Genomic DNA, 15939 nt, shown 5'->3' with positions numbered 1-15939 from the left:
CAGTGGGACTGCCCCTGATGTCCATGCGATATTGCAGAGCCATGTCAGCCAACGCAGCCCCACAACATCCAGAACCTTAAGGAACTCCGGGCGGATCTCACCCACCCCTGGAGCCTTGCCACAGAGGAGCTTTCTAACCACCTCAGTGACCTCAGCACCAGAGATCTGAGAGGCCAACCCAAAGTCCCCAGACTCTGCTTCCTCACTGGAAGATGTGTCGGTGGGATTGAGGAGGTCTTCGAAGTATTCTGCCCACCGATCCACAACGTCCTGAGTAGAGGTCAGCAACCCACCGTCCCCACTATAGATAGTGTTGGTAGCGCACTGCACACCAGGATTAACTACAAGATTCTCCTTCTCACCTTCAAGGCCATCCATTACCTCGCCCCTCACTACCTCACAGATCTCGTTCACATCGTCACCTCGTCCCGTTCCCTCAGGTCCTCCTCCTCCATTCATCTCTCTGTGCCCTCCTTCCGTCTCAGCACCATGGGGAGTAGAGCCTTCAGCTGCACCGCTCCCAAACTCTGGAACTCCCTTCACCCTCTCATCAAGAACATTAACTCATTCACAGAATTCAAAAAACAACTCAAAACTCACCTCTTCATAACCACATATCTTTAGAGGGCCTTGTTTGCTCATGTTTACGTATGTTTACTTACTGAATGATTTGTGTTTTTATTCTGTACAGTGTCCTTGAGTGACCAGAAAGGCGCTTTAAAATAAAATGTATTATTATTATTATTATTATTATTATTATTATTATTATTATTAGCCCTGCACGGTCACACCGCTCGGAGAACCTCATGCTCCTCTCGGTCCCAAGAACGTGCCTAAAGACACGTGGTGATGGGGCCTTTGCTGTGGCAGGTCCTAAGCTTTGGAACGAGCTTCCTCTCAGCATAAGGGCCTCCACCTCTGTTGCGGTTTTTAAGGCAAGGCTAAAAACCTACTTTTATGATCTGTCTTTTAACCTTTCCAACTAGTTTTATTGTTTTACTTATAGCAATCTGTGTACTCACTGTATTTTTTTCTGTATCTTGTCATACGATGTTTTTATTTTCTGGACGTAATGTTTTATGTTTTTACTTGATCAGTGTAGCGCCTTGGTGGCATCTTTTTGCCTGTAAGGCGCGATTTACAAAGTTGAGTTGAGTTGAGGATCCATTCAGACTCAATGTCCCCCGCCTCCCCCGGAACATTTTGGAAGTTCTGTCGGAGGTGGGAATTGAAGCTCCTTCTGACAGGAGACTCTGCCAGATGCTCCAAGCAGACCCTCGCGATACGTTTGGGCCTGCCTGGTCTGACCGGCATCCTCCCCCCACCATCTGAGCCAACTCACCACCAGGTAGTGGTCAGTTGACAGCTCCGCCCCTCTCTTCACCCGAGTGTCCAAGACATGCGGCCGCAGGTCAGATGAAACAACAACAAGGTCGATCATCGAGCTGCGGCCTAAGGTATCCTGGTGCCAAGAGCACATATGGACACCTTTATGTCTGAACATGGTGTTCATTATGGAAAATCCATGACTGGCACAGAAGTCCAATAACAAAACACCACTCGAATTCAGATCAGGGAGCTGTTCCTCACAACCACACCTCTCCAGGTCTCACTGTCGGTGCCCACGTGAGCGTTAAAGTCCCCCAGCAGAACGAGGGAGTCACCGGAAGGAGCGCTCTCCAGCACCCCCTCCAAGGTCTCCAAAAAGGGTGGGTAGTCTGAACTGTAGTTTGGTGCATAAGCACAGACCACAGTCAGAACCCGTCCCCCCACACGTAGGCGGAGGGAGGCTACCCTCTCATTCACTGGGGTAAACCCCAACGTACAGGCACCAAGATGGGGGGCAACTAGTATGCCCACCCCTGCTCGGCACCTCTCAGTGGGAGCAACTCCAGAGTGGGAGAAAGTCCAACCCCTCTCAAGGAAACTGGTTCCAGAGCCAGAGCCATGCGTTGAGGTGAGCCCGACTATATCTAGTCAGAACCTCTCAACCTCACACACCAACTCAGGCTCCTCCCCCACCAGAGAGGTGACATTCCATGTGCCAAGAGCCAGCTTCTGTAGCCGAGGATCAGACCGCCAAGGTCCCCGCCCTCGACTACCACCCGTCACACACTCCACCCGACCCCTTTGGCCCCTCCCACGAGTGGTGAGCCCATGGGAAGGGGGACCCACGTTTCCTCTTCGGGCTGTGCCTGGCCGGGCTCCATGGGTGAAAGCCCGTCCACGAGGCGCTCGCCAACGTGCTCTACCTCCAGGCCTGGCTCCAGAGGGGGGCCCCGGTGACCCATGTCCGGGCGAGGGAACACGGTGTCCATTTATATAATTCATCATAAGAGGTCTTCAGGCTGCTCTTTGTCTGATCCCTCACCTAGGACCTGTTTGCCATGGGTGACCCTACCAGAGGCAGAAACCCCCAGACAACTTAGCTCCTAGGATCACTGAGACACTCAAACCCCTCCACCACGGTAAGGTGGCAGCCCAGGTTATTGACAGAAAATTCATCAAACCTCTCAGAAAAGTAATGCACAAAGGAAAAATGCTGATTTGCATTGCAAGAAGTGCGAAGTAAGCAAATGAGAGATGCCATATGCACTTTTAAATGTCATCTGGTTGAAATTATGAGTTAAAATCTTTATATCATGCTCTGCTGTCTTTGGTTCAGTTAGTTTGGATTTTTACTAGTCTGCACACCTGCTTCCCATCAGTTATCAGCTCGCCTGTAATCCTCGTCTCTGTTTAAAACTGTCCTGGTTCACCTAGTGTCAGATCCTCCTGTCTTTGAGTCTGTCGTCTTGTTTCCCTTGTCTGTCTCTGCTCCTGTGTTTTTGCCTGTTTTCATGCCTGTGGTACTATGATGCATAATGTCATGTATTTATTCACCTGCCCCTTTGGTCCAAGTTGCAAATCTTCACATTTCATTTCCTTTTTGCTGGATGTACAATAGACATGGTAACTCTGGTTGTCTGATTTTAGAAACATAGTAGGCTTGAGGACATCGGCCCAGAATCTGTGATATATAGGCCATGTGGGAGTGACAGCGTGTCTATATTAAATAATAATTCAACCCATTTGCCTTTAGTCCTGCATAAATGAGCTACACTGTCACATGATGATCCTTAAAGGGTTAAAAATTAAATGGTATAAAAACAGACTCGGACACTGATCCCTGAACACTAAAGCATCAGAGTCTGACGAGATGCTCCTGGATTAGCATGGGAGACATTTGTGTGAACACTATTATCTCTGCAACTACAGCATCATGCAGTTTGCACTCGAAACAGAAATAACTTGAACTGTTTATAATGAATGATGTGAACCGGAGCAAAGAAGGAGGTTACATGTGATCTCTGCATGGGTTGAAACCGCCAGCTGCGTAGTGTGACTGGTGGTTTGTAAAGTTAAAACAGGGAGAAGCAGTGATGAAAGTGCTTTATGTGAGTGTCACCAACAGTCTCAACCTAGTGGGACACGGGCTGAAAGACGATAACTGGAAACATCTCTTGGTGAAGTCTGTAAGCCACAGCTGTATGAAAATAACAAAGTCAGCAAGAATGGAAGTAAAAAGATTCTCTATCTTAAACTGGTAAATGTTTACATTTTTAAATGTATTGAGCTGAAAACCTAGAAGAGCTTCTGAAACCCTTTTTCCTTTTTTGTTTAGCTGAATGCATCTTTAGTGGGACCATAATAAAATCACCTGCAGTTGCAACACGGGAGCTTTAATAAAGACCAAAATGTTGATGCGTTCACAACAAGATTAAAGCCCGTCTAAGAGTCAAAACAGAGATGCTAACATGCATACAAACACATGAAATGAAGTTAAGAGGTCTAGTCTCAATGTCTGCAGGAGAATGTTCTGGAAGCTGGTCTGTTGGACTAATATCTGCAGAAACACACATGATGTCCTGGCAGGAAACTAACAGCACATTTCCCATTTATCAGGTTTTAATTTAGAAAATCTAAATAAAAAGGTTGAACATGTGAAAAAGATCAAATTTGTCTCGTTTTCCTGGTACTTCTTTAGGGCTCATCTTTGCTAGTATCCTTGAGTAACAGTTGGTTCAAGTTGCCTTGGAAGCTAAAACTAGTGATGTTACTTACTTCCACAAGAGAAATCTACTGTCTCAATGGATTTGTAAAATTGTTATCAAGTTTGTCAGTGACACTCATCATCATCATCATTATATTAGGGACCTACCACCTGAGGTTTGTGATGTTCTGTTTGGGAATTATAATTGCACCTCGGACTTACATGTGATTATTTATTTCAAATCAATCACAGTCCATGAGACCAGCGTCAGAATGATTCCAGGTCAGTCCTGAAGATCTGACATCAAATGAGTTTAGTCAGAACGCTGCTGTGCATCATCTCTCCGCTCTTGCATAAGGAGCGTACATTAATGCATATGAAGCTCTGACCCCGCCGTGTGTCATCTCATATTTCCTCGTGCTGAAGCAGGGCTCAGTGCTCACTGTGATTCATGTTGGAGTGGTGCAATGCTGCCTTTGGCTTTCTGAGGAGGGGAGTTGGAGGGGTGGGTGGACTGAACGGGAGCACAGCTTTGAGCCACCGGCAGAAATACCGGCATTAAGTAGGACATGTCGAGGAATGGGGCTAGAGGCGGTTGGGCATCTCTCAGGAAGAACTTTGTGAAGGGATAACAAGAAGTGACTTTAGAAGACAGTGACTCACTGCTGATTAGTCCTTCATTTCCTTCTGTGCTTCATTATAATTCCTACATGTCGGCCATGACTTTGAACAGCTGACAGGGAGTGTTAGTGCAAAATATTCCAGTTGACTGTAAACTTTTTCAAGTATTTTCTGTATTTTCTTTCATTCCTCCATTGATCTTTCCTAGTCAGGATCCACGAAGAGCCACGTCCATGAAGAGTGGCTGAAGCATGTTGTGTTCTTTCTGCATATACACGCAACAAAAATATAAACGCAACACCTTTGTTTCTGCTCCGATTTTTCATGAGATGGACTTAAAAATCTAGAATTCATTCCAGATACACAATATCACCATTTCTCTCAAACATTGTTCACAAATCAGTCTAAATGTGTGATAGTGAGCACCTGGGCTTTGCTGAGATAATCCATCCCACCTCACAGGTGTGCCACATCAAGATGCTGATCCGACATCATGAGTAGTGCACAGGTGTACCTTATACTGCCCACAATAAAAGGCCACCCTGAAATGGGGAACAGTAGAGTCTGAGGAGTGAGACTCTAGCTGTACTTCGAGTACCAATCACACAATCATCTCATGCTCTCTCCTGGGTCCTGACAATGTACTGGGACATACCTAATAAACATAAAACACACCCTGTGAGCTACCCTGAACAGCAGCAGCAAAACGACCGTATGTGATGAGTCATCGTGTATTTCCTCTGGAAACAGCAGCCAGCAGGCTTGATTTCTAAGGTTTTTGTGTGTTTCATTTGCAGGAAACCAATGAAATTGTTGCCATTAAGAAATTCAAGGACAGCGAAGGTAAGAGGGTTTTCATTCTTGTCAGATCACCCCTTTTGTGTGCCTTTACATGCCATATTCACTACACGGAAGGTTTCACAGTTTGTCCTCTCGGTCTCACCTTCATGCAGAAAATGAAGAGGTTAAAGAAACAACGTTACGGGAACTTAAGATGCTCCGCACTCTCAAGCAGGAGAACATTGTTGAGCTGAAAGAGGCCTTTCGCAGAAGAGGGAAGCTGTATCTTGTCTTTGAATATGTGGAGAAGGTGAGCTTCTACCATAATGGTGTGGCCTTCACAGAGTCCTCCAGTTCTTCAATCCAACCTCAACACATCCTGGGGTTCTTCAACTGTGCCTTTTCCTTTTTTTAGAACATGCTTGAGCTTCTTGAGGAGTTACCCACCGGCGTGCCAACGGACAAAGTGCGCAGCTACATCTTCCAGTTAATCAAAGCTATTCACTGGTGCCATAAGCATGACATTGTTCACAGAGGTAATATCCACACTCTTCTTGTTGTTTATATGGATTTATAGTATAAATACAGTAACGGTGAGGCAGAGAAGAGGCCCTTCATGCTGAAAGATGCTCACGAGCTCTCTAGAGACTGCACCACAACAGGAGCTCAGACTCTGAGAAGCAAACCAGCACCAGAGATTTTACTGGAAAATTATAAATCCACACAGTGCTGTGAAAAATATTCAACAGCAACAGAATAAATGTGTTCTCTCTAACTCCAACAGTAAATCTCAACGATTGTTTAACAGATACTTTAAAACGTAAAGGTACCTTCTCTACCAACTCTCAACTCTGTAGTTTTTTTCTTCTCTGTTGAAAAAGTTTGAGATGAATTGTAACCCAACATGACGTTATTTATGGGGGGGGGGCTGGTTGAAAAGTGGCAGAAGACCAAGGAAGCAGATGGCCCGTGTGTGCCTTAGGCACACTCTAGCATCAGATCAGCATCCGAAGGCCTGCAGTACGCCAGGACACACACAGGACACAGTTTGGTGGATGGGAATAGCATCTCTTTACAGTCTGGATTGTTTCTCTGGTGAAACAGCAGCGATGAATCCTGCCTCTTTACCTCTGAGCAGAACATGTGGTGACAGAACCTGATGTAATGATGATGTCAGCTCACTCCCCATCTGTGCTCTTCCTCTTCAGACATAAAGCCAGAAAATCTTCTCATCAGTTCCGATGACGTCCTCAAGCTGTGTGACTTTGGTGAGAACCACCATTAAGTCCTCATGTTGTAAAGTTACCAGATAGCCAGAGCTGTGTGTGTTTTAGAGTAACTTTCAACTTTTTTCTGGCTGGAACCAGCGGTTGGTGAGAGCAGGAGGCAAAGCTCTGGGTGGACCCCCCTCTGCTGCTGCCCCATTATCTTTCATCTCAATTAATGAAACTTGTTGTGAAACAAGCGTCTAATCAGGCTTTGATTCAGGCTCCACAACAAGCAGGGCAAACACGGCATCGCCAACATCATGCAGGCACTCTGGAGTGAGAGACTGGAGCCCTGCTGTTTGCGTTGCATCAGCCAGAGGCATGGAGGGAACAGACTGGGAAGAGCTGTGTTTGGGACTTCCTCTTTGGGTGTGTTGTTTGGAATGTGGAGCTCAGGAAAAACAACCAGATTTTATAAAAGGTTTAATGAGAATGTTTCACATTCTGTACATTTACCTCCTGCTCTCCTAAGGCTAAAGGCTAAAATCACAAGAAAACATCAGTACGTGTGACCAAGTCAGAGCTCAGTCTCATTTGTTAACACTGATTACGTCCAGACGCAAATGTGTCTTTTACTGTTTACCTTTAGGTCAGTAGGTTTAATGTAAGATTCTAGAGACTGAGCATTTTAAGTCATTTTTAATTTAGCAAGTTAATAAATAAGTTAATTAATAAGTTAATAAATAAGTTAATAATAAGTTAATAAATAAGTTAATAAATAAGTTAATAATAAGTTAATAAATAAGTTAATAAATAAGTTAATAAATAAAGGGTTGTTGGGTTTTGAGCGAACTGTTGCTGTTACTCTGACTTTTCTCAGACTTATACTATAATTGCTATTAAACTTATTTCTTCCACTATAATCCTAAATTAGTCATTGTTATTATAATATTGTCCTTTTCATGAGTTTAAACAGCTGAGGGCCAAGAGATGGAGGAACCACAGAATCAGAGCTTAAATAGAAAAAGTCATCAAAGTTTTCAGATTTCTTGAATTATCTTGTAAAACTGCTGAAATCCACGTTTCTTTGTTATTGTGTAAATATGTTAGACAAGTTTTCACAGGGCATAAGCATTAGAGCCCTGCACTGGGTGGAGCCCCAGCATGACCCGGCCCGAAAAGGTTTTCAGGATTCTCTGGCCCGACCCGAGCCCGAATTTTTTTTAAACAACTAAATGAATGCAAAGTGCGTCAATCCTGACCGAGGTGTTAAGACGTGCAGGATCCGATCAATTTGTTTTTCCCTCATTTACCGTCACGGAGATAACGGCACACAGGCTCTGGTGGTAATCAAGTTAAATTTGATCTCTTTCCAACAATTTTCACAAGAAAACAGAACAGTTAAAAGCAGGGCTTGTGTTGACCGGACAGTTCCCGTATTTGACCGTTTATTTTGACGGAGAAAGAATAGAAAGAATTACCCCGACGCATGCAGACGAACTGACATTTTATTCTACGCACATCGCAGATGTAGCTAAGTCACTCAAGACAAGATTCCCATCTGAACTTCTGAGCTGCTCAGCGCATATGTGCACAGCGAGCTGAAGTTGTGGAGAGGGGTTTGGAGCGCATTGCAGAACCGGAGCGCATGCGGGAAGATTCCTCCCACTGAAGCGAGTGTTTTCCAAACCCGGTCTCTCAGAGAGACTTGTCACTTAGAAAATCTTCCTGATGATGAAACTTTGGCTGAATAGCGCTTGTTCCTGTCTCCAATGTGGCGACACATCCAGGAGCCGTCTGAGGAGAATCCCAGAATCTCACATCCTCTTCAGCTCAGGAAGCGCCTATGATTACGCACAAGCGTGACGCGTCAACCCGGTCTCACAGTAAGACCGGGTTGGACCTGTTCAGGTTTACGCAGACAATCTTTACATAGAATTGACTTACAGATGTAAAATTAATGCAGTAAAATGTAAAGCATTTTATTTAAATATCCATTCATTATTTTACAAGCACAGAGAGCCGCACCAGATGGATGGAAGAGCCGCGGGTTGCTGACAGCCTATAAAATAACATGTTGAGGACGCAAACTCAATACATCTCTTTTATTGTGAGGTAACTATTTCTCAGAGTTTTGCGGTTGCGGGCGGGAGTAGACGTGCACGCTGCAGGTGCGGGAGGTAATGGTCAGAAATTCAGCGGGAGCGAGATGAAGAAAACAGTCCCGCACAGGGCTCTGCTGCTGCGTGTAAGTCTTTCTTTTTTTTATGAATTCGATTAAAAATAAAGGCGCCCGACCCGGCCCGTGTCCGAGGTAATTACACAGTCGTTGGCCCGAAGCCCTAGGCCCTCGGGCCGTCGGGCCGGGCCGACCCGAGGGCCTAGGGCTTCAGTGCAGGGCTCTAATTAGCATGCATAACTTTGTCCACGTCTTACAGACTTTTTCCAACAGGGATTAAATATATTTTTTTCTCATTCTACACACAACACAGCAGAATGACAATGGAATAAAGATATCTTCACTTATAATCAGGGGCGCCCCCAGAAAACTTTCATAGGGGCAGCCGTGGGGCCAGAAAAGATTTGGAGGGGGGGGGGGGGGGGGCACACATAATTGAACCTTGAGGTAACTCTGGGAAAGTTTAGCCTGTAGTAATGCAACAAATGCACCTTTATTCATGTTCATAAAAACATCTGATCGCATTTATGGTTTGTGTGAACAATAATGTGACTTATTAAAGAAGACTGGGTTCCTGGCTGTAGGGTTGGCCATGGCCACCCCTTGGGGGCGCCACTGCTTATAACACACATATAATCCAAAGTAAAACACTGAAATGCAAAGTGTTGTACAGATTCAACAGAGTGAGTTAGCACGAACTGCTGTGCAGTGGTGGGGTCTGGAGCTGTGCTAAGGATTCTGATTATTACGATTTATATTAATAGTTTTAACTCAAATGTTAGTTCAGCTTAGCCATCAGTGAAGCTTTTACTTATATATTATTCACTTCATATACGACATGTTGAAAGAATAAAGAGCTTTCAGGGAGGTGCTCATCTGAAATCCTGTTTGACTTCTCAGCCTGTTTCATAAAACTCCTCATTAAATAAAATGTCCTGCCCGTCTTCTCTTTCCAGGTTTTGCACGTAATCTGTCTGAGGGGACTGATGCCAATTACACCGAGTATGTGGCTACTCGATGGTACCGCTCTCCAGAGCTCCTGCTCGGGTACGCCTCCTGTCTTCCCGGCTTTGTTCTGTCAGCCACTGTCATGCTTCGTCTCCGTTCCTAACCCCTTAAATTCATGGTGACAGGGCTCCTTACGGCAAAGCGGTGGACATGTGGTCAGTGGGCTGCATCTTAGGAGAGCTGAGCGACGGGCAGCCTCTGTTCCCGGGGGAGAGCGAGATCGACCAACTCTTCACCATCCAGAAAGTGTTAGGACCCCTGCCTCCAGAGCAGATGAAGCTCTTCTATAACAATCCTCGCTTCCACGGGCTGAGGGTAACGTCAGGCCGCCCCTCACCCTCCTAACCCGCGAGTCGCCTCTCATCCATCTTGTTACCGCCGCCCTCCACTTAATCTCCTCTCTCCTCCTTTTTTCATCTCTTATTTATTTCCTTTCCTGCTGTGTCTCTGCATTTGCACCCAGCTTTTGATTTTCTCCTGGCTAAGTTTTCTGTGCCGTGACTGATTGGATCCCAGTGACTCATGGTGCATCATGGACCCGTTATGCAGTGTGAAGGAAGGCTGTGATAGTCTTCTGTGGCAGGCTGGTGGAACATCAAACCTCTGCTGCCTACAACCAGGGCTGACATTATTAGTTTGCAGATGTCCCACCTTAACATGAATTTTTTCTTCAAATAAAATTCCGTCTCACTTTCGGCTCGTAAATCAAAATGAAGCTTTTCTGCTCTGAAAACGTCTCTGCGGTGAGACGCGTGTGTTGGACATTGAGTGGCAGCTATTATTACGTCTCCCTGAATGAAAAATGATCCCTCCCTCCACAAGAGTTCAGTGCTTATTGTGGTTTAGGTGCGTGGGCAGCCTGTACGCGTAACTAATGAGTGGACATTTGCTCGTAAGCCTCCTCTCCCACAGGCAAATTAACTTATAAAGACGAGATTAAAAAAGAACACCAAGTAAAAACGTTTAGTTATTTGAATCCGTGTTTTAATCAGGACTTGTCCAGTCAGAAGCACGGGGTGTTGGATGGTTGCTCCGTCACGCTGACATCTTCCAGCACCCTCTCTCTCACACTCAGACGAGTGTGATGTAAAAAGAACAGCTTCTGGATGTGAGAAGGAGTCATGGTGACACCTTCTGTGGGAATTTTACAAACATTTTTGGGACAATGTGGGACTTAGCTGCGATATACATGCTGAAGACTTTAAGGGTTCACCTGTCTGAGAAGAATTATTATTTCTATTTGACTTGAGCAGAAAAATGTTTAAAAAGCCGTGTTCGTTTCCTGAGACGAATCTTGGAAATATCACACAAGCTTGCATGATCTGGTACCACTCAGGGTGTAGATCATGGGTGGCAATTCTGGCTCTGAAGTGCTGCTGTCCAGCATGTTTTAGTTTTTTCCCTGATTTTAACCAGTAGCTGATTATCAGACTTCTGCAGAGCCTGATAACTTGGTGAACAAGTGAATCAACCATTCAGTTAAGTGTGTTGGAGCTAAGCCGTGCTGCATAAGTAGCCAACCCCGGGTGTAGATCATTAGCTGTGGTAGCCATCTTGAATGGGTTTTACTCTAAAAGTTCAACAATTGTAAATGCATGTCCAAGGATTACTTCCTGACAGTTTGAATTGGACCAGTTCAGCTGTTCATGAGGAATGCTGCTAGTGTGATCAAAAATCAAAAACCATGAACGGCAGAGACTTGAGCAGAGATCGTGCACAACATACAACATACAACATAGAACATAGAACATATAACATACAACATACAACATAGAACATAGAACATACAACATACAACATAGAACATAGAACATAGAACATACAACATACAACATAGAACATAGAACATAGAACATACAACATACAACATACAACATACAACATAGAACATAGAACATACAACATACAACATAGAACATAGAACATAGAACATAGAACATACAACATACAACATAGAACATAGAACATACAACATACAACATACAACATACAACATACAACATAGAACATAGAACATGTCGTTTCATTTATTTGTTTATTGAATTAGGACAATGCATTCTGGTCAACACGTCAGTGTCGATGTAAATACGCCAGAATTTGATTAGTTGCTAATTTGCATCTGCAGTCCTCAGACAGGCACTATAAACCTCATACAAATGCACTACAGTTACACCACACCACACCACAAACACAATTACATTTACAAGAAAAAACATTAAGAAGAGAAAAGAAAACAGATCATGCATGTGGGTTCAGGGCTGGTTTATTTTTGCCCACTGTTTTAATGTTTTTTTAAATCGTGTAGTTATCATGTCTCTGATGTGATCGGGTATTTTAGTCCTTGAGTGCGTTCCTCTGATGAACACAGCTGGATTTAGTCCTGCACCACTACAGTCACCCCTGGTTTGTGCTCTTGGACGCATTTTTTTTTGTATAAACTCCTGCAGCGGTGGAGGTGCAAGTCCGTTCAAAACCCTAAAAACCAGACCGACAGCCAGGAACGTCTGATCATCATCTAAAATGTTATATTTGTTAAGATATTACAAGAGTGAAAATGGATAGGCTTCCTGGCAGAAACAGTAGTTTATATGTGTGAAGATCACTGCATGCATGCAAGCCTTTGCTGATTCAAAGGTCAGACAGGACAGCGTGGATGATGAGATTTTTAGCTTTAACCACAGCGGATAGTTGACTGATTCACCCTACCAGGTCCACGTAGTTCAGTTCTTTCTGGCAGTGTTAATCTTTGAAGACCAGTCAAAATGTGGGACATCGTTGGAGACACCCCTCCCTGCCTGCTCAGTGAGCGACACCTTCTCAGGGCCGCCTGCAGAAGAAGGGAGGGGTCACTCTGCAGACTGACTGGATTTATCATGGGCCCAAACGCCAAACCTGGGTGTTGAGGCCCATCGCTCAAACTGCCACTGCAAACATGTTTGTTTCTATTATTAGTTTACAAGGTTTTCTTTTTCATGCTAAACTACCCGCCTCAACTCATTACTATTTATAAAGTACTAATAAATCCTTACAGGACTATTTTCTGCTTATTGTACAGTTTCCTGCTGTGAGCCACCCTCAGACTCTGGAGCGAAGGTACTTGGGGATCATTGGCGGCGGCCTGCTGGATCTGCTGAAGGTAAATCTAGATGAAATCATGTTGAAATGCTGCAATTTTTGACTAATTTTACCAGTTTCAGGTGAGTCCTGCATAACAACTCCGTAAAAGCGGATAAACCCCACACATTTTCATCCACACCTCCTTTTGAGAGCATCCCTACCATCACGTTTACGTCGTGACTGAGCAAAGTGTCTTCACTGATGTTGGGTCTCTTCTCACACGCTGGTTGCTGTTGTTGCTGTCTGTACTGTAAACAGGAGCTCGCTGACAGCAACGTGCTCTGTTTGTGCACTACAGCCTTTCCCAGCAGGTAATGATTCACTGATAACTTGGTGTCACCCCAGTGCTGGCTTCAGAGAGGACAGGCATCCCTCTGCTTAATAACACGGTTTCCTAAGATAAAACCTGCCGTCCGTTACCTTTACTCGTCTCTAATGCAACGCTCTGCAGCTTGCAGGGGTGTGTTCTCTGTCCACCTTACGTTTTAGTTGTGGCAAACAAAGCTGCACTCAGAGTTCACGCACCATTTTCCTGTCGCTGCTGTTATTTCCAGTGCATTAGTGCAGGATTCAGTTTTATTAAAGCCCACAGAGACAGGTTATTAAACACATTAATTCAAGCGGGAGAAGACAAATCAAATGTCACAAATGATATTTCACATCTTTGTTGGCTTGTTTGGTGACTGTGGGACACGCTTGCTCGCAGAGGCAGCCTGACTCTCCTCGTAATGGTGATGACTCACGAAGATACGACAGCTTCGGCTCGCTTGTGAGGGCTGGATGTCTTGTGGACTCATGGGCTCCCTCTCTGTGTTGGTGCTGTAGAACCTGCTGTTGCTGAACCCGACGGAGCGTTTTCTCACAGAGCAGTGCCTGAACCATCACACCTTCCAGACCCTGCGGCTGGTGGACCGGCCCGGCCCGCCCACACCCACACCTGTACGCTCCTCCAAAAGGAAGCCTCACCATGGAGACAACACCACCCCCAGCAGGTAAGCACAGGGCACTATCTATTATCTCATCCCTGCCTCGCTGTTCACCTTATGGTCGTCTCCAGCTGGCGGGCCTTGGGTCAACCTGCAGAATGGCTCCGGTCGGATGCTAAAAGGGAAGACGGACAACTTGGCCGAGCCAGTGGGTGCGGTGTTGCGCCGGCATGATACCCTTGGCTGGCGTGTGTGTTTTCTTAGCACACGGTTGGAGATCCGCTGGGGCCACCTGATGTTCTCGATGGTTCTCAAAGCCCTGCTGTCAAAGCCGTCGGTTCTTGCAGCCAGAGTGTTGTTCAAGGGCCGGGCCTCCGGGCCGTCGAGCAGGATGAGACTACAGCGGGGTTTAAACACGGAGTTTCGTCTTGAGACCCGGTCTGGTGCTGCCAGAGACTGCAGAGCTGATTATTATTAAACATTATTATTATTGTTATGAATATTAATAGTAGTAGTATTGTTGTTGTTGTTGTTACATAGAAATGAGAAGGAGCAGATTGAAGAGAGCATCACATGTCTGGCCTTTTGTACAAAACACATCCATGTTGCAGAGCAAGCAGAGTAAGTGTTAGAGTCATGTTGCTGTTATCCAATCAGAGGCGAGATGTCCAAATATCAGGAAGTAAGACTCTGCTGTCTTCTGCCACTTCATCCATCTGACTTCTACGTCCTCAAACAGGCAGACTTTCACACCTTATGATGCAGAGGTGGAACTTTGTCTAGAAAGTTTTAACCAACTAGTTTATCAGCTGACAACAATTCTTGGGTTTACCGCACAACTCTGAAGCTTTGAAGCACAAAACTCTAACGTGAGTCCTTTCTCTGTTTTTGACCAGGAGTCATGGAGGAAAGAGCTCAGGAGGCCACCGCTCCAGCAGCAGAGAGGGTTCTAGCTTACCCCGACACGACGACGTCCACCCCGGCAATGACAACTTCCTTAATGGCAACATGTCTGCAGCCATGAACCTCAGCCCCACCCTGCATCACAAGAACTACCAGCCGCAGATCTTTAACCACTCTACGGCTTACAGTATGGACCTAGCCAGCAGCAACCTGCCTCAACTGCTCAGTGCTGGAGACACCAAGAGCAAGGGTGACTTTGAGATGAACTTAGGGTCCAAGTTGTTGGACGGTCCTGGAGCTAAGTACCTCAAATCCAACTTCCGCTCACAGCAGAACCGCCACTCTTTTGTTGAAGGGAAGACCAACACGCTTCAGTCAGGGGAGAAACATGGCCGACGCATCTTCCTGGACTCCTACAACTCCACACCCTCCTCCTCTAAGTTTGCCTATCTGAACTTGTCTAAGAGCTACGGCACACTTAGCGACGCCAAGTCTGTGGGAAACCTGAACGATGTGCATCTGTATGCAGATGAGCCTACATCTCGCTATTTTCCCTCCAGCTGCCTTGACCTCACGGCTCCAAGCAGCCCAGCATCCCGCAGGGTGGAAAGACTGGGACCCGGCACGACTGGTCGAGGAAACATGCGTTCTGACAGAGAGAGCAATACTCTGGACTCGTCATACAGACGCTCCTCTACGCGCCGTAAGACTTCAGAGGAGGCCAAGTCACCAGATTCCTTGGATCCTGGAGATGGTAGCATGGAAAGGAGCCATGCTCATTCTCTGTCTGCCCCACATGACCCTCTGGCTTACGGTCAGGGCTACACAAGTCCATTTTCCTCCCAGCAGCGGCCGCACCGCCACTCGATGTACGTCAGGAGGGATCACCAGAGAACGCATGGGGCAGAGGAGGGCCTGTCGGTCGGGCAGGGTTTACCCACCAGAGCCAGCAGCCTTCAGCTCCTGTCCCCTCAGCTGCAGCACCGCACACTGCCACGCCTCTCTGGGAGCTCCTCCCGGGAGGATGACATGAGCAGGGTCAGTGATCAGCCCACACCAAACCTCTCCATCACTAAGGGAATCCTGCGCCCACAGAATCTAATCATATCAAATGCCTACACCAGGTTGTGTTGGATAACTCTGCCTCGGTCTCAGTTCATCCAG

The 15939-nt window shown here is 45.9% G+C and overlaps 1 protein-coding gene across 6 annotated transcripts in view; it reads left to right on the top strand.

The window, feature by feature from the left end:
- LOC107396052 (cyclin-dependent kinase-like 5) overlaps positions 1-15939 on the top strand; it is a 92338-nt gene that overhangs the window by 57902 nt on the left and 18497 nt on the right. For all 6 annotated transcript variants that reach the window (XM_054734715.2, XM_015975567.3, XM_015975565.3 and 3 more), the window contains 9 exons: positions 5452-5497; positions 5608-5744; positions 5850-5970; positions 6643-6702; positions 9778-9868; positions 9955-10144; positions 12885-12965; positions 13772-13938; positions 14769-15813. In XM_054734715.2, coding sequence (XP_054590690.2) covers positions 5452-5497; positions 5608-5744; positions 5850-5970; positions 6643-6702; positions 9778-9868; positions 9955-10144; positions 12885-12965; positions 13772-13938; positions 14769-15813 — 1938 coding nt within the window. The remainder of the gene's footprint in view (positions 1-5451; positions 5498-5607; positions 5745-5849; positions 5971-6642; positions 6703-9777; positions 9869-9954; positions 10145-12884; positions 12966-13771; positions 13939-14768; positions 15814-15939) is intronic.

The sequence above is a fragment of the Nothobranchius furzeri genome, chromosome 16 (assembly GCF_043380555.1).
Source record: "Nothobranchius furzeri strain GRZ-AD chromosome 16, NfurGRZ-RIMD1, whole genome shotgun sequence".
Taxonomy (NCBI): domain Eukaryota; kingdom Metazoa; phylum Chordata; class Actinopteri; order Cyprinodontiformes; family Nothobranchiidae; genus Nothobranchius; species Nothobranchius furzeri.
This window is presented reverse-complemented; position numbering and strand designations above follow the sequence as displayed.